Source organism: Mesoplodon bidens, assembly GCF_964165515.1.
Source record: "Mesoplodon bidens genome assembly, chromosome: 1".
NCBI classification, from domain to species: Eukaryota; Metazoa; Chordata; class Mammalia; order Artiodactyla; family Ziphiidae; genus Mesoplodon; species Mesoplodon bidens.
Window position 1 is genome coordinate 222,871,277 of NC_138176.1, and position 22,076 is coordinate 222,893,352.

Consider the following 22,076-nt stretch of genomic DNA (forward strand, 5'->3'; position numbering starts at 1 on the left):
TGCTTTGATTCTCAATGGTTAGGAGGATGTGTGGTTCATTTCCTTCCCTCAGTTCACTGAAAGTTTACTTTGACTATCTTAGGTGAGAGGCAGAATTTAGGAACACATGTGCCAAGAACACAAAGTGGAAAGATAATCCAGAGAATGGGAGAAAATACTTGCAAATGATATATCCGATAAAGGACTTGTATCCAGAATATATAAAGAACTCAGAACTCAATAATAAAAAGACAAATAATCCAATTAAAATGGGCAAAAGTTCTGAATTAGGCACTTCCTCAAGAAAATATACAGGTGGTTCTAAGCACATCAAAAGATACCTAACATCATTAGCTATTAGGGAAATACAAATCTAAACCACAATGAGATATTACCCACTAGGATGACTATAATTGAAAAGCCAGATAATAACAAGTATTGGTGAGGATGTGGAGAAATTGGAACTCTTACATACTGATGGTGGAAATTTGAAATGGCGTAGCTGTTTTGAAACACACTTGTCAGTTCTTCAAAAAGTTAAATATAAAGTTACATGACCTAGAAAATTCTGCTCCTAGCGATGTGAACAAGAGAAATGAAAACCCATGTCTGCCTAAAGACTTGCACAGGACTGTTCATAGAAGTATTATTCATAATAGCCAAAAACACAAATATCCATCAGCTGATGAATAGATAGATAAATGTGCATGGCCATATGATGAAGTATGATTTGACAGTGAACATAAATGAAGAGCTCATGCATGCTGTGTTTCATTTTGAGGCAACTTACTCTCAGAGCCTGAGATTGTCTTTGCCAGTATTTTATTTAACACAGGTTCATTGTGGGAATTATAATAATTTCACAAGCCAGTAGCATATAGGATGAATCATGTCTCAATGTATACTGTCTCTAGTAGAACACGTGACGTCTCTTAATAAGCTAATAAAGAAATAGCATACTCTAAACCAATAATAGATTAATTACACTGTTGTTCCAGGCAAGGGAAGATGAAGGGAATACATTTAGTTGAGGTGTACCTTTCTACCAGTTGGCTCTTGGGAGGAGACAGAATGATCCATTGAGAGCAAAAGCGGAAAGTGCCCAGTTGCTAGGGAATGAAGGGGCCAGTGTGGATGGGCAAGACCTTCTTTGTGGGGCTGCTGCATGGCTTTTGCCACTGCTGGTAAGAGTCATCTTCACCACAGCAGGAGCTAACGCCCCACGGTCTTCAGAGAGCTATTTAGATCAACAGAGGGTAGCCTTGCCCAGACCGAACACCCTCGAGTAGACCTTACAAACTGTGTATTCAGAGTCCAAATCCCCCCTCTCCACGGTTGCTTCTTCACGTGTTCTTATTGATAAGGCTCCAGCAGCACCCTTCACTAGCTGAGTTATGGAGTGCTCTCGGCAACCTCAGATGTGGATGATGACCTCCTGACTCACAATTTCACGTTTATACCGAAACAGTAACTTTGCTCTTGAAAACAACGTCACTTTTTATTTTTATAAAATGATTTTTTTCTTACAAAAACTGAAATTTATCAAAATCTTTTCAAAAAAGTTTTACAGCAAGACATAGTTATTTCATGTTCAATGTGGATGCATTTTAAAGCATAGGATATGATTGTCAGTGGCTAAGCCCCGGAAACATCCAGTCCGGTAAAAAGTGAATAAAGCAAAAAACAAAGCAGGAAATGATGAGGAGGGCTTGGTGGAATTCAGAGAAGATTCCAAGGCAGCTGGGTGCAGAGTCCTTCTGGTACCCCAAAACTGTGTTCACCTGTCGGTGGGTGTCAAACCAATAGATAAAACTAAGCCAAAGATCAGGAGAAGGAAGGACTTATTACCTGCAGCAAGTAAGGAGAACACCAGGGATCTTTCCCAAGCAGTGTCTCTCCCAACTTCACTTTTAAAAACAACTTTATTTTTGTCATAAACAAGGAGATTTGAAATTACATCAAACCACTACAACATGCTACAACGTGGATGAACCTTGAAAGCAGTTTGCTGAGTGAAACCAGCCAGTCACAAAAGACTACATATTGTATGATTCCATTTATATGAAACATCCAGAATGTTCTACACAGGCAAATCTGTGTAGACAGAAAGTAGATTAGTGGTTCCCCAGGGCTGAGGGTTTGGAGGAAAATAAAGATAACGGCTAATGGGTATGGGTTTGTTTTGTTTTTGTTTTTTTTTTTAGGGTGTGATGAAAATGTTCTAAAATTGATTTTGGAGATGGTTGTACAGCTCTGTGACTATATTAAAAGCCGTTGAACTGTACACTCTAGGTAAATTTTATGGTGAATTGTATCTCAATAAAGCCTAAAAAAAGGAACACTGCTGCAGGTAAAGGAATGCTTACCATAACTAAAATCAGGCTTTTAAATGACTATAAACATTCACTACTTCACGCCAGTCACACTTCAAATACCATGGGCTGTGAAATGGTCACGTCACTGGTTTTAGGTTGGAGAAGAGCATTTTGTGTAGTTACTTTCCCCATGGCAAGCTGTAGTTTGTCAGGAGATGCAGCGTTCCTCCCTGAAGGGTGAAATATCCCCTGCTCCAAAAATTTTGTTATATAACTTGCTTTTCCATTTCACTGGCATGCCTGCCACATGCTACATTGTGCTGTGACCCTCACTCACTTGCTTGGTAAATAATTACCATTCTGTGAAGTTCTCCCACACATCACAGCCAGGCACCACTTAAAGAAAATGCTTCCCATTTTGCTTTCATTAATTTGACATTTCAAATATTATATTTGGTTTGATGTTACCTAGGTCCTAGTATATTGCACTTGAAAGGATGTTGGCAAGATACTTTTTATTTTTATAATTCACCCATTTGTATTTTCATCATGATGATGGGAAGATGAAATCACCTATGTATCTGAAGCAGTATGCATTTTAGCCTGCATTTATACCAGAGACTTTATTTAGCAACATGGTAATGTATTCTTTATCACTTTAAAAGAGTGAATTAAGAACATACTGCTTCCAGAAGCTCATGCAGTTGGACTGAATAATAATGAGAATGTTTCTGTAGCACATTAGCTGGAGTAATATTTGTGAGTATTTTATAGTGCATGCCATTCAGGCAACTAAACAGCCACTGACTCTGTTTGACGCTGAGGATGGGAGAGTCAACCAGAGACTAAACGGCCTGACCTTAGGGGAACTCACAGACTGGGAGTGTTTGCAAACAAATAACAGTTTAGAGGTCTGTCTAAGGTGCTTAGGGAGCCGAGAAGCAACAGGGAATAGGGCTGGCTGGAAAAGGTTATACTAGAAAAATTGATTGTTAAAATTTAATCTTGAAGATTTGGTCACAGTTTGGAAACTCAGAGGAAAAAAGGCCCAAAGCAAAAGGAATCATAGAAATCTTGGGAAAAATGTTAAGGTCATCCTTGAAGTCTGAGGTTCTCAACAGCGAGTGATTTTATGTCTGGGGACATTTTGACTGTCACAGTTGGGATGGGGAGAGCAGCAGGGGTGCAGTGCAGGCTGTTGCTACTACTGTCTAGTGGGTGGAGGCCAGCAGTGCTGTTAAATGTCCAGCCCAGGACCGCCCTCCCCAGGAAAGCACCGTCTGATCCAACCAAATGCACGCTGAAGGACATTGGAGTGTGGATCATCAAAAAGCTTTTAGCTTTTGTAAATAAAGTCATAGGGCTTCCCTGGTGGCACAGTGGTTTAGAGTCTGCCTGCCGATGCAGGGGACACGGGTTCGTGCCCCGGTCTGGGAGGATCCCACATGCCGCGGAGCGGCTGGGCCAGTGAGCCATGGACGCTGAGCCTGTGCGTCCAGAGCCTGTGCTCCGCAACGGGAGAGGCCGCAACAGTGAGAGGCCCACATACCGCAAAAAAAAAACCCCAAAAAACTCATAATGAACAATTGTATACAAGGGTTTGTATGGACACACATTTTCATTTCTCTTGGATAAATACCTCTGAGTGGGATTGCTGGGTGTTTGTGTGTGTGTGTGAGACCTTTAAGAAAACTGACAATTGTCCAAAGTAGTTTAATCCTCTTACTACCAGCAGTGTGTGAGAGTTCCAGCTGCTCCACCCTGTAACCAGCCTTCGATGATGTTAGTGTTTTTCATTTAAGCTAATCATGACTAGTGATGTTGATTGAGTGCTGTTCCATATGCTTTCTGGCCAATTATATTTCTAGCATTGTGAACTGTCTATTAAAGTCTTTTGCTGATTTAAAATATGTTGTTGGTCTTTTTGTTATTGAATTGTAGGAATTAAGTTTTCTGGATACTAATCCTTCATCAGCTGTATTAATTATGAATATGTTAATTTTGAGTATTTTCTCTGATCTATGTTTTGCCTATTCATTTTCTTAACAGTGCTTTGATGAGAAGAACATTCTAATTTTGATGAAGTTGAATTTATCAGTTTAAAAAAGTTTTATTGGTAGAACTCTTTGTTCTGAGAAATCTTTACCTATCCCAAGGTTGCAAAAAACATTTTCCCATGTTTCCTCCCTCCCTCCCTCCCTCCCGGGGGGCTCCTTGGTTGTGGCATGCATGTGGGATCTAGTTCCCTGGCCAGGGATCGAACCCTGGGCCCCCTGCATTGGGAGCACAGAGTCTTAACCACTGTGCCACCAGGGAAGTCCCCGCATGTTTTCTCTTTAAAAGCTTTATAATGGGTCTATGACTTGTGAAGATTTTTGGGTAGTGTGTGGTGTGATTTGTGGAGATTGTGTGTTATTTATCTTTTCCTATACAGATAACCAGTATTTCTAGCACTATTTGTTGAAAAGGTCTTTCCTGTCATTGGATTGTTTTGGCACCTTTGTCATAAAACACTTGTCTGTGTATTTGTGGGTCTAATTCTAGCTTATTCTGTTCCATTGGTTTATTTGTCCTTTTGCCAATTCCACACTATCATTAATACTGTACCTTTATAGTAGATCTTGAAGCCAGGTGGTATGATTCCTCTGGTTTTTTTCAAAATTGTTTTGGCCATTCTAGATCCTTTGCATTTCCATATAAATTTTACAGTCAGTTTATTTGTATTATTTTAAGTATTCTGGATACGAATCCTTCATCAGGATCCTTCATTAAAAAACCTGCAGGCCAATATTTTCAATATGGAGTTTTAATAATTCATGAGTCTGAGCTTCTATTTATTTAGTCTTGAATTTCAGCATTGTTTTATCATTTTCAGTGTAGGGTCACGGATAACTTCTGTTAAATTTCCCTAAGTGTTTTATGTTTCTGGGTGCTATTTTAAAGTGTATTATGTTTTTCATTTCATTCTCCAATATGCTGTTAGTATATAAAGATGCAGTTTGTTTTTGTCCTACACTGTTGCTGAGTTGATTTATTGCTTGTAGTTTAAGATTTTTTATTTTTTATTTTACACAATGGTATCATGTGTGAATAAAGACAGCTTGTTTGCTTGCTTTCCAATCTGAATGCCTTTTATTTCTTTTACTTGTCTTTTTGTACTGCCAAGGCCTCCAATAATAATATGTTGAATGGAAGTGGTGATATTGGGCATCTTGCCTTATTCTCCATCTTAAGGGGAAAAGCGTTTATTATTCACTGTAGAGTATGATGTTAGCTGAAGATTATAGGTGCCTTTTATATCGAGGAAGTTTTTGTCTCTTCCTAGTTTTAATCATAAGTAGATGTTGACTTTTGAAAAAAAAAAGACTTGTCAGCATCTATTGAAATGATCATTAAATATTTTTCTCAAATCTGTTAATGGGTGAATTGCAGTGAATTTTCTAAGTTAAACTAACCTTGCTTTTCTGAGATAAACTCTACTTGGTAGTGATGTATTAACTTCATTGGGTATTGCTGTATATTTTTTGCTAATATTTGGTTGAGGGTATTTGTATTTGTGTTTGTGACAGATATGGTATGTTATGCTCTTTTTTTGTAATGTCTTTGTCTGATTTTGATATCAGGGTTATGGTGGCTTCAGAGAGTTGAGAAGTTTTCCATCTGGCTCTGTTATTTCCAAGTGTCTGTGTTGTCTCTTCCTTAAGTGTTTGGGAGAATTTACCTGTGAAGCCATCTTGGTCTAGTGGGTTTTTCTGTGGGAAGTTTAAAAATTACAGATTCAATTTATTTAGTATGTAAAGTGATATCCAGATTTCCTAATTTTGTGTGTTAGTTTTGATAAATTGGTTTTCAAGGAATTTGTTTATTTCCTCTAAGCTTTTGACTTTATTGGAATAAATTTCTTCATAATACCTCTTATTTTCAAAGAGGATCTGTAGTGGTACCTCTTTTTTAATACTTGGTACTGAAGTTTTTCATTTTTTTTCAATAAGTCTTGCCTAGAACTTCATCAGTTTTACTAATTTTTTTCAGATGACCCATATTGTCCATATTATATTTCATTGTTTTTTGCTTTTATTTTTACTTCCTTTGGATTTTGGTTTTCTTTTAAACATTTCTTAAGATGGAAGCATTGATTTTCCATTTTATTTTGAATGTAGACATATAAACCTATAGATTTCCTTCTAAAACAGCTTTAGCTTGCATCCCACAAATTTTGATGTGTAGTGTTTTCATTGTAATTCAGCTCCAGAAAATTTTAAAAAAAATATGTGATTAGGACATAGGTGTTGAATTTCTACTCAGGTGTTATCTAGAAAGAGGATTGATTGATTGATTGATTGATTGATTGATTGGCTGCATTGGGTTTTCGTTGCTGTGCTTTGGTTTTTCTCTAGTTGCAGCGAGCGGGGGCTACTCTTCATTGCCATGCACGGGCCTCTCACTGCGGTGGCTTCTCTTGTTGTGGAGCACAGGCTATAGGCACGCGGGCTTCAATAGTTGTGGCTCGCGGGCTCTAGAGCGCAGGCTCAGTAGTTGCGGCGCACGGGCCCAGACCAGGGATCGAACCCGAGCCGCCTGCATTGGGAACACAGAGTCTTACCCGCTGGACCACCAGGGAAGTCCCTCATGTCTTTTAATATCAAATATTTATCCATTCTGATTTTCTTCATTCTTTTCTGCAGAACTTAGTTTCTATCTTGTGCTCTTTCCCTTAAGTTCCTTAGGCTAATTTAATTTGAGCATTTCTTGTAATGCAGATCTGCTGGAGAATTCTTTCATGTTTTGTCTACCTGAAAATGTCTTTATTTTACCTTCATTTTTGATGGATGTAGGACTCTGGATTGATAGTTTTTTTTTTCCCCCAGCACTTCTAAGAAGTCATTTCTGTTTTCTCAAGGTTCCATTTTTTTTTTTTCTCATGACAGGTCATCTATGTTTCTTACTGTTCTCTTGTATGTCATCTCTTTCTTTTGCTGCTTTCAAGATTTTCTTTTTATGAGGTGCCTAAATGGGATTTTCTTTGTTTTACCTTGCTTGGGGTTCATTGAAGTTCTTGATAATTCTTCTCAGTTTCAGAAAATTTTAGCCATTATCTCCGCATATGCTTTGTTTGCCCCCTTTTCTCTTTCTTCACATTCTGGAACTCTAAATGCATTATGTTAGATCATTTGATACTGGCTTCAGTTACACCTGCAGGATTTTAAATTACAGAGGTGGCTGAGTGATGACATGTAGAGGCTAATGCCACTGGAAGAAAATTTTATTCCTTACACTTTCCAAGAGAAGAGGGCACACCATGCCACATAGGGCCATGTGGGGATACAGCAGGTTTTGGTCAGGAGTCAGGAAGGAGTGAGGGGAAATCCTAGACTAGAGCTTTTACTGGGGTTTCTGGAAGGCAGAGAAGGGGAGAAAGCATAGGATTAGCTACTCTGAGTAATATTGGTGAGCTCTAGGCTGTAGGTGTGGTTTTCAGTTGTCTGGTATCTGGCCTGGGGGTGATTTGAGGGCAGGGGAAGTATTGGCTGGACGTGTGAGTTAGATAAAGGGGGCAGTTGGGGATATAGACTTGGGTTTGGTTGCTTTGCATGTGGAAGGTGTGTTCCTGAACTCTTCATCACTGTTAGGTTATTTTTCGTTTCTTGCATATCCATGCGTGTCTTTTTAATAGTTTCCACCTCTTTGCTGAAATCCTCATCAGTTTGTGTGTGTCGGCCGCCTTTTGCCATGGGTCCTGTAACATAGTTACTGTCGTTTTTAGGTTTCAGTTCCCCTCCCCCTGCCCCTCCCGCAGCCATACCTGGGCTATTTCTGGGTCTGGTTCTCTTGACTACTTCCTCTCTTGATGTTGACTTACATTTCTTTGCTTCTTTGCATGCCTTGTCATTTTCTGGTTGAATACCAGGGACTGTAAGAGAGCAGTAGAGACTAAGGTAAGTAATAGTCGTACCTGGTAAAGGGCATGTGCCCATTTTTCCATCAGGCTGCCCATGCATAAGGCTGTCAGGTCAGTTGGCGGTTGAGCTGAGATTGGGCGTTGTTGTTACTTTAGTTAGATTCTGTTAGTCACGGGCTTCCTGTGATTTGAGGAGGCTGTCTGACCCCTCTCCGGAAGCTCTCCCGCCCTGCCCCTCAGTCTTAGCGGACACACCTCTTTCAGCTCTGCTCTCAGACTGCCCCTGAGCACCTGGGGAAACACTGCGGGAAGGAGTGAGAGGGTGGGTTCACGTTCTCGTCGTGTCTGTGGCTTCTAAGGATTTAAACCATCACACCAGCTCATACTCTACCTTTAAAACTTGGTTAAAATCCTGTTTTCCTCATCTCTGATGGCTTCCTCTTTGTCCTGCTGCTTCACAAAGGATAAAAACAGCTGTATGTGGGCACGTGCCTTCTCTCCAAGAAAGGACTTGTTACTTTCTGCATTTTAGTTAACTAGGGATTTTTTGCATTTTCAGTTCTCATATGGTTCTTCACTTTACTTTACTTGACCTACTTGCTGTACCGTGCGGCCTGTGGGATCTTAGTTCCCCGACCAGGGATTGCAACCCACGTCCCTGCATTGGAAGCATGGGGTCTTAACCACTGGACCACCAGGGAAGTCCCATCAGATGGTTATTTAAAATAAAACAAAACAAAACTGTGATTTTATACGTTCTCCATCTTGTTCATGTTCTTAAGGTGAGAATGATGTTGTCTTAACCACTTCTACGCAGCTGTTCTCTAATGATTAATGGGTTGAATTCACTTTTCCTGGAGAAAACAGTCCTCCATGTGACTAGATCATTGCTTACTTGCTCTATTTGAAACACCTTTTTAGTGGACAGAAGAAAGAAGTTGTTATAAAGTCTTCCCCCTTAGTAAAATCAGGTAACATGCTTTAATTATCTCAGGAAAAAATGTATGTATTTAAAAAATTTTCCAGCCACCCTTATGAGAAGCTAATTATGACTGCTACATTCCTAAAACTTTTAAAAGTGTTTTGCTTGGCTTTGGCACTTTCCCCTTAGAGTATAATTTAGTGCAGGACTTGTCATGTGCTGGGGTTTTTTTTTCCCCTCTTCCTTTTCAACATTTCTCTTAGAAAAGCATTAGAATATTCCCGATTTGTTACCATCATACATTTTGGTAGCTGCTTCTTAGTTTTTTCTCTTAATTTCTCCATTTACAGTAATATCAATTGCCATCTCATAAATGTCTTGTGAATGTTTCTCTCTGCTCTTGTTGTATATTTTCTTAATATACAGGCTCATTGATCTGCCATGTAGAATCTAAGGAAAATGCATGTCTTCCACATGCTTCGAGAGCACTATAAAAAATCAAGTTGAAAGGGAATTAATAGATATGGGGTCAAACATAGAATACAGATAGATACTAGTTTTCTAAAACTGTTTCTCACGCATCTGCCTTGGGTAGTGTCTGCTGCATAATAGTCCATACTGTTTTGAATGAATGAATGAAACGAGATTGAGGTGCTGATTTAAGAATAAGAACCTGCTTAACCTGTTTCTTCAGATTTCAGTTCTCAACCTTGTGCTCTACAGATAATAATTTTGGTTTTAAGTAAGGACAGATTATCCTGGCCAGGTGCTCTCTTTTGTCTGGTCCACTTTTCCTTCGTGAAGTTTATCCCATTGCTTTTGTATGCCAGGAATCCTCTTTGCCTTGTTATGCATGCAGGATTATCCAGAGCTTAGCACAGTGTGTGATACACAGCCCGTATCCGATGTTAGTTTGGTCGAGATGATTATCTTTTTATTTTTTATTTTTATTTTTTGCGGCATGCGGGCCTCTCACTGTTGTGGCCTCTCCCGTTGTGGAGCACAGGCTCCGGACGCACAGGCTCAGCGGCCATGGCTCACGGGCCCAGCCGTTCTGCAGCATGTGGGATCTTCCCGGACCGAGGCACGAACCCGTGTCCCCTGCAAAGGCAGGCGAACTCTCAACCACTGCGCCACCAGGGAAGCCCCGAGATGATTATTTGATGAAGGAGGAAGAGGAGGCACTGTCCTCAGCTGGACCCGTGTAACGCATTGCAGCAGTATCTGCTCCAAGAACCCCAGATTAGAACGTTCTCAATCCTGGTTCTAGCTTCTGGGGAGTTGCTAATGTTTTTCCCTTAGCTACTCCGTGAAACGAAAAAGAGATAATTGCTATTTCTTTCTTTATGTAAATGTGAATAATCCAGCACATTGTTGTAAAATTTTCTGTTCTTCACTAGCCTCGTGGTCACCATGTTGTTCTATACGTCCATTAAATCTTATTAATAAAACATGTCTTTGTTTCAAAAACTAGAGACTTTTTATGGTTTAAGGATGAGATTCTATTAACACTGTAGTTTAAAATGTGTCCTTAAGTCTCAGTTTGGCTTAATGATTTCCTAGCAATTGATTATTAAAAAAGGGGAAGAAACTTGAGAAATTTAAAATGGTTGAAACGTGTTTTAGTGCGCGATGTTTTATTTAGAGGTAAGGGCTTATAGAGGATGGCTGTGGGCAGCCTGTGTGGTAGGATGGGGCCCAGCTTTCTGTAATACTGGTGACTGATCCCTTTAAGTAACATATGGCAAGTGTGAAGTGTTCCGAGGGCTCACTACAGTGTGATGAATTAATTCTCCAAACTGGAATTGTTGTGAGTTACCGTGTTATTATTTGTCAAAATGAGAACAGAAATAGAATTCTTTCCTTGTAGGTGATAGATTTCTACTGAATTTCTTATCTTGCAACAGGTTGGTTTGTTTGTTCTCTGCCATATCCCTCAAAGGGCTGGGGGGCTCAAGTCTGAGGCATCACGCCTCGGAGGCAAGGAGTAGAATAATGCTTTAGTTTTTATGCCACATTGGATTTCCATCCAGTTGTAATATGGCAGTTTCATCTGAAGCCTGACAATTGCTTTTGTCCTTACTTTACTATCTGTAATTCTAGTTCATGACTCTTCATCATTCAACACTTTTGTCTTGTCTTCCAAGTTATCAGAACCGGTCATTATTTCTCTTATCTGCTGCTCTATGTACAACTTAGTTAAGAGTATCCAACCAGGGACTTCCCTGGTGGTCCAGTGGTAAAGAATCCGCCTTCCAATGCAGGGGATGTGGGCTCGATCCCTGGTTGGAGAACTAAGATCTCATATACTGCGGGGCAGCTAAACCAGCACGCCACAACTATTGAGCTAGCGTGCCTCAATTAGGGAGAGAAAACCCGTGCGCCACAACTAGAGAGAAACCTGTGTGCCTCAATGAAGATTCCGCGTGCCACAACTAAGACCTGATGCAGCCAAAAAAAAAAAAAAAAAAAGGAAAATAAATAAATGAATACTGAAAAAAAAAGAATATCCAACCATATACTGGTAGTAAATATTATCTTCCCTCGAGTATGAATGGAAAACCTTAGGGGGAAAACAAAAAGAAACTAGAAGGCACAGGAAATTTCATCAGGTTCGGTGTCTGATTTTGAGTATCATAAGTATAGTAAGTCCTTATTTGCTACAGTTGTTTTTGGCTCTCACCGAATCCCTTAACTAGTTATTGACGTTATATTGTAAATGATCTGTCTTTTATTCTTTATTCTTGGAGTGACAGCTTTCTTCCTCATTATTTGGTTGCCCATAGTATGTAGTAGCACCTCATGACTATTTCTCAGGTCCATTCATTTGTTTTTCCTTCATCTTCGTCACTCTGTCTTATCCTCTGAGTCGTCTAACAAATCTTTGCACCCACCCCTCTTCAGTCTGTTTTCCACCCAGCAGCAGCCAGTGTTCATGGACACCTTTAATCTGATCATGTTAACCCCCTACTAAAAACTTTCAGTGACATTTAGGGTAAGCAAACCCTTAGCATGACCAAGGAGGCCCTTTGTGGCAGGACCCCGGGCTGCATCTCCAGCTTTCCATCATGTTGCTGGTCCAGCTGGTTTGTAGGACCCGTGATGAGGCTGATCCCAGCTCCACGAAAGTGCTCTCTTTCCTCCTAGGTGCCTCTTTGGTCTAGGGGACGACTCTGGCCCTATTGCTCCTGCGTGGCTCATTTATCCTTAAAGCCTCAGATTAAATGTCGCTTCCCCAGGGATGCCTAACTTCCAGGTTTAGGCCAGGCTTTCCTTTTCTAACTCCATAGCACCTTGAAATCCTGAAGTTGCCCAAAGAGACTGGCAGCGGAAGTAGCTCACCGACAAGTCTAGACCACAATGATTTAGCATATTTGAAACTGAAAGCTTTTCTATGTGGACATGCATCTCCTGCTGTCCTGCTCACTTCCTCTTTTCCTTCTAGGTAGCTGGTTTCACTCATTTACACTTACCTGACTCCCTGGCAGCGCTCTGTGTACTTGTAACTGATTGATTATTTGCACTTGTTTACCTTTTGCTTTCTCTGCTAGATCGTCAGCCCTTTGTGGGCTGTATGCTGAGCCCAGTGCCCAGCAGATAGTGAGATATTTAATAATTCCTGACCCTCTGGTACAAGACCTAAAGCACAACAGATAATATTTCAATGGTTGTTGAACTGAATGTTTGTAAACCCCGTGTTTGTATTCCCATGACAGACGTTGCCATTTTTAACCTGGGGTCCCGTTTTTCTCTGCTGGTTTTGCCATTCCTGGATTAGAAAAGCTGTTAACTTTCTGTTATATATTTGCTGTAGCCTCTTACTGTCCATTTTATAGTTTAGTTCACTTAGTTACATATTAAGTGTTTGAATCCATTCCTTATACTTTTGGGAGAGGTCTTTAGCTATTTTTTCTCCTTTACAAGAATGGAGCAGTCATGCAGACCTGAGACCCCTGTGTGTAAATATTGTTTTATCACTTAACCGATGTAAAGAAAAACATGCCTGCCATCTGAAGTTTTCCCTCACAATTTTAATTAACTCTCCTGAGCCCAGTGTGGGTTACTAAGAATAAGGGCCAAAATCTTCACGTCCCATTCGAGGCACTTCTTAAAACAGCCTGGTTTTCTGGGCATCTTGCCTTGATTCTTGCTCCAGAAGGATGCTGTGCATAGAAGAGCAAGAGGAGGTGGAATCTTGGTTGTGAGCTCTGTAGTGCCAAGGTGATGGCAAAGCTGGGCCAATGCTGAAATGTTTAGGGTAGACAGTAAAGAGCCATTTTGCTGTTCAGGAGTGGGGTTGGGGGATTACAAGTGATTTTTTTCCCCCCACAAAATTCATAGTCCGGAGAAAATGGTTGAAGACAAGAGACTATCCATTGCAGCTATAGTTACTTGGTAGTGAACTTGAAGCACATAACTTCTCAGGCTTTATAACCATCATGTGGGGAGAAAGCCTAACGCCTGTGGGTGTGAACACTGGGGGCATCGCATATTTGTATTTGGCATGATGCTTTTGGAGTACTGCACGCTTTATAGTACTTTATAAAAATTGTAGCGATTATTGAATTGCACTTGATTCTTGCTGCTTGCTTTACTTGTAAGAGATTACCCAATACTTGAAAATGAGGTGAAGTACAGTTACAGGAGTGTTAACTTTAAAAAGCATATTCAGTATCAAAGGAGACTGGATGTTTATGTTCCATTTCAACCATCTATTCTCATTTCCAGTTGTCTATGGTTTGGAGTATTCTACCTTTTCATCCCTTGCCAGAAAGGTTCATTTTTAATACTTTTGATCAAATATACAAAATCTGTTTCATTGGAGAAACCACCACAGTTTAAGAGGAATTATTCATGGCTTTTCTACCTAGGACTCCTTCCCAATATGAAGAGTTTTCTGGAAGACTCTCTAAATGTCCACATAAACTGAACTGAGAAAGATTGGCATTTGGCCCTGAGGACCAACCCAGAGCTCTAAGAAAATTCAGAGGAAACACCCTAAACAGCTAACAGTGCTGTCTTCTGGGAAGTGGAATTGGGACGGGGTGAAAGATGATTTTCTGCTTTCACTGTGCCTATGCCTGGGTAACAATAAACATGTATCTCTTTTATAAATAAAATTTAATCATTACTAGCACCCCACACCTATTAGAATGGCTACTTTCAAAAAAAAAAAAAAGAAAATTACAAGTGTTGGTGAAGATATGGAGAAATTGGAACCCTGTGCATTGTTAGTGGGAATGAGCAACATTAAAAAAAAAATTACATTTGACGCCTCTTGTGAGACAAAACTATTTTTCCCTACTCACAGAACACTTCTGTACTCAGAATGGTGTGGGTTTCTCTGCACTAAGCAGTTCTCCAATTCTCTGTGGAGACCAAGTGTCCTATGATTGAACTCAGTTTTGACACTAACTAGAATTCATGAAGACCCAACAGATCAAGGGCTCAAGACTGCCCCCTACCGCTTCAGAGGCCAGTCACAAGTCCAGGTTGTCAACTGTGCTTTTGGTTATAAATCAGGCATTCCCATGACCCTGTCCTTGAGTTTGATAATTTGCTAGAATGCCTCACAGAACTCTGGAAAACAGTTTACTTACTGTTGCTGATTTATTACAAAGGATATGTTAATGGGAACAGACGAAGAGATTCATGAAGAGATGTATAGGGCAAAGTATGGAGGAAGGGGCTTGGAGCTCCCATGTCTTCTCTAGGTGCTCTCCCTCCAGCATCTTCATGGGCTCACCAGCCTGCAAGCTCTCTGAACCCCAGGGATTTTTATGGAGGCTTCATTGTGCAGGAATGATTGACTAAATCGTTGGCCATTGGTGTTTGAAGCCAATTTCCAGCCCTACCCCACTCCTGGGAGGTGTATGGGTGGGGTGGAGCTGAAAGTTCTAATCCTCTAATCACATGGTTGGTTCCCTTGGCAACCGGCCCTCATCCTGAGACTTTCCAGGAGCCCCCGCAGTCCCGTCAGCTCATTAGTATACAAAATGACACATCATGGCGGAGATTCTACCGGTTTTAGGAGCTGTGTGCCGGGAAGTAGGGTCAGAGATCAGACATATATTTATTATGTCATGCTGGACAACTCCACTTGTGGGTATATACCCAAAAGAATTGGAAGCAGGGTTTCAAGGAGATATTTGTACACCTATGTTGATAGCAGCATTGTTTACAGTAGCCATGTGGAAACAAGCCACATGTCCATTGATGGATGAATGGGTAAGCAAAATGTGGTCTCTACATACAATGCAATTCTGTTCAGCCTTACAAAGGAAGGAAATTCGGACACACGCTATAGCATGGATGAAAATGGAGGATACTTTACTAAGTGAAATAAGCAAGTCACAAAAAAGGCAAATACTGTATGAGTCCACTTCTAAGAGTTACCTAGAGTAATCAAATTCACAGAGACGGAAGGTAGAGGGGTGGTTGTCAGGGGCTGTGAGGAGGGGAAATGGGGACTTTTTCATGGGTACAGAGTTTTAGTTTTACAAGATGAAGAGTTCTGGAGACTGGACTCAACACTGCTCAACTGTTCAGTGAAAAATGGTGAAGATGGTATATTTTATGTTCTGTGTATTTTATCAGAATTGAAAATGTAAAAGAAACAATTACCACAATGAAAAATTAGAGAGTAGAAAAAGAGGTTTGTTTTTAGCAGCCAAGGGGTAACCTGATCTGTTCCTGGTGTCTTGCAGGCCTGGAGTTTCTTTGACCATGCAGGCGTTTTCGGAAGAGGAGAGGAAGCAGTGGTTGGAAGCTCTGGGTGGAAAAGAAGCTGTAAGAATAACCAATGGTTGAGTTTTATTTCACATCCTGTAGAGTTGGCTTGTGTTCGTTTTCATGTTGTTTTTGCTTTATAATATTTGAAAAAAGTTCCCTGCTGAAACTGGTGTCTGAATTCCTCTTGGAAGTATTCGGTATTCTAGAAATTTGGCTTGATGTAGCAGGGACACACACGAGACTGATATATCATTAGTTTTTATTTTTCTTGACTTTGCCGCTAGGATTTGCTTTGCTTGAGGAAGTCATCTGAATCCTCAATTTCTTTTTTCCTACCTGTGACAGTACTTTGGGTGATGATCACAGTAAATGCTTGCAATTTGATCTCAGTGGAGATGGAACAGTAAATATGAGGCTGTGCAGACAATATTAGAAGTGACTGCTGTACTTATTTTGCATCATTTGACAATTTATGGTTCAGCCTAATGGTTCACAGTGTGCAATATTATGTAGCCGTAGTGAATGGGCCTCTGTATTCAGATTGGTTTGAGGAATAAATTAAAGGCAGTGATAGAGATCCAGAGGCACAGGAATTCAGTCAGTTTGCCACTTTATTCAAGCACTACCTTCCTCTCAGTGGACTGGTGGCATTTGGGAGCTGAGAATTGGATAGCTCATCTATTGAATGGGGGACTTAGTGAGGATAATTATAGAAAACACCATAGAACCAATTTCAGTCAACGCTGCTTACAGTCTTATGCCTCTGAACAAACCGCCAGTGCAGGCACCAGGTGGGCTTACCTGGAGAGCATTTTCCATTTCAGCAGGATTTAAAATAAAAAGAGGAAAGAGCATGATTTGCAAAGTGGTAGAGGGGTCATAGATAGAGCTTATGAAACGGGCAAAATATATTGTTTTCTGATGGTAATGGGGAGCACCCTGAGAGTGCAGGAAATAAGGCAAAGAGGCTGGGCAGCACCACGTGTGGCAGTCTTGATGTGGTGTTTGAGAAATGGAAGCCCAAATTACATCTTTTAAAAATAAATCCTATATAGGAGAATGTATCATTCTTGGAGGAAAAAGGCAGTGGTTGGAATTGTGTATCATTTTCTTATACTTGATCTACATTTAGCCTCCTTGGTTTTATTTCTATTTACTCTTAATTTGTCCTTGAAAATTTTAGCTGGGAGTCAGGAGTACTTCCAGCATTGACCCTTGCTGAGATCCAAAACAGGTTATCCTAATCCTCTCTAGTAAAGGCAAGGCAGTGACTGGGACTTGCACCCCCCAGATATTCAAGAAATTCTTTGGAAAGTGAGTTTGCTTATTTGCATAGCAAAATGATCCCATGACTAAGTCATGAAGAAATAAGTCTACTGCCAAAGGCATTGTAACCTTGAAGACGTATAAGCTCTCCTTTAGAGTAAAAAAGCCAAGTAATTAATTCGAGATATACAGACAAAGGGAAGTATGTAGAAAGAAAATAAATATTCAGCTCTGTGTTTACAAGGGGACACTTAAGGCACTGTGTATTTTTTCCAGGTGATGTATGTGCCTTGCAAATAACGGGACGGTGCTAGAATTCTCAGAGGCAGCCTGGGATCATCACCTTGATATTTCAGATGTGGTTATTACAATTATGGGCAAGAGTCATGTGTTTCTTAAGTAAACAGCAGACTTTAGAAATAGTGATGAAAAAAATGAGCTTACTGATTAGCATGCAGCCGTTCGTTTGAGCATTTCAAATTTACATAAACTTTCAGTCCTGGCCCCTTCATCTTATTTTTGCTACTTTGGCAATATCTCAGGGAGAGACAGAAGAGACCCAGAGTGCTCCTTTTTGTTACCTATCTTTGCATGATAGGTGATTAACTAATGTCAGTGTATTTTTTGTACAGTCCCTAGGTGTGCCTACTAGAATCACTTCTATTGATTTGCTAAAAATATTGTTTCCCCCTTTTGTCTTTTATTAGCTGTTCCCTAGTTTTAATAGAGCCATCATCCCAAGACCAGAAGGAAGTAAGTGCTAATTTATAAAAATGTTGTCTCCCTTTCTCATGAGTTATTTTGTTTTTATTACTGATGTCAAACTGTTGCTGAGTGCTTACTCTCTTTACCCTGTCTGTGTTAGTCCTCTAAATAGTAGATGTCTTATTCATTGAGGACCTCCTCACATTTTCCTGGACAGCTGTAACCCTCCTTGATCTTTCCCATCTCTGAGCGTTTTTCTTCCCAGTCTTTCTATACAAAACCGAAAAAATCTTTCCCTGTAATTCACTTTGGTATTTGTTTTTATAGCCACAAATGAATACATAAGAGTTTCAGTTATGCATCTGTCAGCTTCCTAAGTTGTAAACTCCTGTGGTCCCCTGTTCTCAACCCTTCTCACCTCCACCCTTAATATCCTTTATCCTTAAAGTCTCTTGAGTATGGGCTGTACAAATAGTATAGCATTGCACCTTAGAAAATAAAGCAAACAACAACCAAACACGTTCAGGTATTCTAGGACAATAATTTTCACTTGCATTGTATGCACTAGAGGAAAAGGAAGTACTCCCTAGCTGTGTACTCTTGATTTGTACTGAGATAAAGTGAAAATGTGATCAAATTTGCTGGGTTCTTTATGAATCTACTTTTAATATCTTTGGAGGAATGAAGCTACCTTTGTCAGATGTCCACAGTTTGGGAACATTGTTAAATACCCATGATTTTGAAATGATCATGATGTGCATTTCACTTAGCCTGCCACTGGGAACTGACCTGGTGCCGGGGAAGGTTGTCAGTCCCCGAAGTACCTCCTCTTCCCCTCCTTTCTTTTGCTTTTCTTTCTCTTCCCTCTTTCTCTTTTCCCCTCTTTCCTTCTCTCTTTCCTTTCTTTTCTTGTTTTAGTAGAAAAATGAAAGCATGCCTCATTTTGGAAAAGTAGTTTTGCTAGGCAGAAAGAAACACTTGCATTTTATATAAATGTTGTGAATAGTGGATCCTGAAAAAAGTAAACCACTGGCTTAGTTTTAAACCTGCAAAGTTATGTTCAAAAACACAAAAAAAACAATATAAAAAACAGGGGACTTGTTCATGCTATCCCCTCTGAGAACAAAGAGTTATTTAGTATTCCTGCTCCTGAGTTCTAAATACAGAATAAAGCATTCACTTTCCCTGATTGCATTTTTGAAACAACAATTGCCTTTTAGTAGGGTATTCAAATAGGTCAGCCTAATCATGGTTAAGTTTCCATATTAGAAAACAATATCAAATTATATTTTCAAAATCTTTGTTTGCTACATGAATCAGCTATTTTAAATTCATTATGAAAATAATAAAATATTAAACGTTTAGGGCATGGTATAAAATATGAAAAAAAATTTCGAGCTCATGGCTCAAATACCATTTTTTAAAAGTATTTAAAAATATTTTCCCCCTAGGTTAAAAAAAAAAAAAGTTTTGTGTTCTCCAGCTTGTCAAGACATTTAAGAACTTTCACTCATATATATAATTAAAAAACAAACCTGAGCTGTTGTTGGAATTTGGGCAAAATGCTAACTATTTCTAAATAGCTTCCCCTAAAGATTTGTGTCACTTTCTTTTCCACTATTTAAAATACTATATTTATTAACTTAAAACCTAGTTTAAATTACAAGTTTATTTATATATGTTGGTAATAAATGTCTTGAAATTCCAGTAAATGCTCCTCTTAGTATATGAAATTCTCATTTACATTATTTAAACAGGGAATGCGTGGCCTTTAGCTTTCTTTTTTTAAAGAGTGAAATAAAAATTATATTAGATTTAAATAATTTTCTGCTATTTTTGTAAGGAAGAAATTGTGAGTAACTAATTGTGCCTTTAATATTTTATAACTGTTTCTTTTAGGTGCACAGTTGGATAAGATGGGATTCACAATTCTTAGAAAATGCATCAGTGCAGTTGAAACACGAGGTAACATGATTGAATCATTTTATTCATGAGAGGCTATAGGTATGTAAAATCTAAGGGTCATTTCAAATGCTTACTGCATGATTAAGTGTTGTAGAAAGAAATATATTAATGCAAAATGCACATTCTAGGCATCAGAGATTCAGTTGTTCATTTACTCTGACAGGGTGGGGTTTTCCTTTTTATTTACATGTTTCCCCCTTGCATTGAAACAAAGTCAGGGCTAAAATGAGGATCAGTAGAAGAATCAGCAGTGTCGGGACAACCAGTCTTAATCACTTCTTGTTCATGCACTAGTAAGATATTTCCATCTTCCATTGTCTTGTTGGCTTCCAGTTTAAAAATTGGCATCATTAAGGTACCATTTACTTAGAGTAAAATTCATTGATTTTAACTGTACAAATTGATGAGTTTTGACAAATGTGTATAGTTGTGTAACTACCACCACAATCATAGAATGTTTCTATCTCCCCCCCAAATTCCTTTGTGCCCCTTTGCAGTCAGTCTCCACTCCTTCCTTGACCCTTGGCAGTTCCTGAGCTGCTTTTCATCACTTTAGTTCTTTTTTTTTCTTTTTTTTGTGAGCATTTTATATGAATGGAATTATGCAGTATATTGTCTTTTGAGTCTGATGTCTTTGTTTAGCTTTTGAGATTCATCTTGTTGGGTGTAGCCTTAGCTCATTTCTTTTTATCGCTAGGTGGTATTTCATTATATGGATATACTGCACTTTGCTTATTCATCCACCTGTTGGTAATATTTAGGTTGTTTCCATTTTAAACTTCAAGAAAGATAATCCCTCCCCATTTTAGTCCCCTGACTAAAAGCTCAAAGGTCTCTTGTTTAGAGTTCCTAAGGAAAAGCAAGGCCCTGGCACTTTGCAGCCATTCCAGCAGACTTTGGAGAAACTAAATATTGAACTTTGCAAAACAGGCTCTTTCTGGAGGGTGGATTTCTCTTTGTTTAGAGTCTAGTGAAGTATGGATCAATTGACTATTTAAGTCACTCTCATACATTGTATATCCCAGTCCTACTTTGGATGACTTAGCGGGATGAAGCATTGCACTCACGTTTTCTGTCACAACAAGGTCTTTGTTATAAAGCCAGGACTGCCACCTGTGAAATGAGAGTGCTGGCTAACAGATGAATACGAGCTGTTGTATGATTTGGGTATTTGCCCATGGATAATAAAAACCCAAGCCACAGAAAGCTTCTTTCCCATTCTAACAGTGGCAATTCAGGCTATGACAGAATTTCATTCATCTCAACCTGCACTGAGGTTGAGCTGACAAATTTCCTCTTTTTCCTGGTGCTTCAGAAATTTCCAAAATTGGGATGCTGTGACTGTCATATCTCTCACGTCATCATTCACGTTTCTCCTTTTCCTGAGCTTCTTAGGAGCCTTCACTGTATCACTTGCCTGCTTATTATTTTGGTCAATAAAATTCTTTCCCCAAAGGATATAATTTATACATACTTGTTTCTGCCTGACCAGATAAAAAAATCTATCTAGAATGCTTGCGGATTGGCCTGTGTCGTTGTATGGAGTGTTACGTACATTGAATGGAATATGTATAGTAGAATCTGCATGTATTGAATGCATTTTTATTATAAATATGTAAATTGTTGGATTTTCTTTACAGAAGAATGAGTCTACAGATTCTAAGTTAGATTTTCCCCATCTAAAATAAAAGACAAAACAGCATATGTTTTTCTTTTCAAATTATTCGGTTCCTAAAAGTCTTCCATTACTAAAGCCTTTTGTTTTTAATGGAGTAATAGACAAAAAATTACAGTTAAAAGACTCAACTGTCAGTGCATGTTATTCAGCATGATGAGGAACAGTGTGGAATCCCTGAGCCTTTTATCCTAAATTTAAAAGTGCTCTCAGGGACTATTGCTCTTAATGATTTTCCCCACATCACCTATCATGGCTGTTGATTTTTTTTTTTTTAATGCTACAGATGTTGTTGCGTCACTTCTTTTTTTTTTTTAGCATCTTTATTGGAGTATTATTGCTTTACAATGCTGTGTTAGCTTCTGCTGTATAACAAAGTGAGTCAGCTGTAAGTATACATATAACTCCATATCCCCTCCCTCTTGCGTCTCCCTCCCACCCTCCCTATCCCACCCCTCCAGGTGGTCAGAAAGCACCGAGCTGATCTGCCTGTGCTATGCGCCTGCTTCCCACTAGCTAGCTATTTTATGTTCGGTAGTGTATATATGTCCATGCCACTCTCTCACTTCGTCCCAGCCCACCCTTCCTCCTCCCCATGTCCCCAAGTCCATTTTCTAC

The 22,076-nt window shown here is 39.4% G+C and overlaps 1 protein-coding gene across 2 annotated transcripts in view; it reads left to right on the forward strand.

The window, feature by feature from the left end:
• Positions 1-22,076, forward strand: part of ARHGAP10 (Rho GTPase activating protein 10) — a 333,769-nt gene that overhangs the window by 146,587 nt on the left and 165,106 nt on the right. For both annotated transcript variants that reach the window (XM_081245305.1, XM_081245304.1), the window contains exons 11-13: positions 15,823-15,904; positions 17,821-17,866; positions 19,718-19,783. In XM_081245305.1, the coding sequence (XP_081101431.1) occupies positions 15,823-15,904; positions 17,821-17,866; positions 19,718-19,783 (194 nt within the window). The remainder of the gene's footprint in view (positions 1-15,822; positions 15,905-17,820; positions 17,867-19,717; positions 19,784-22,076) is intronic.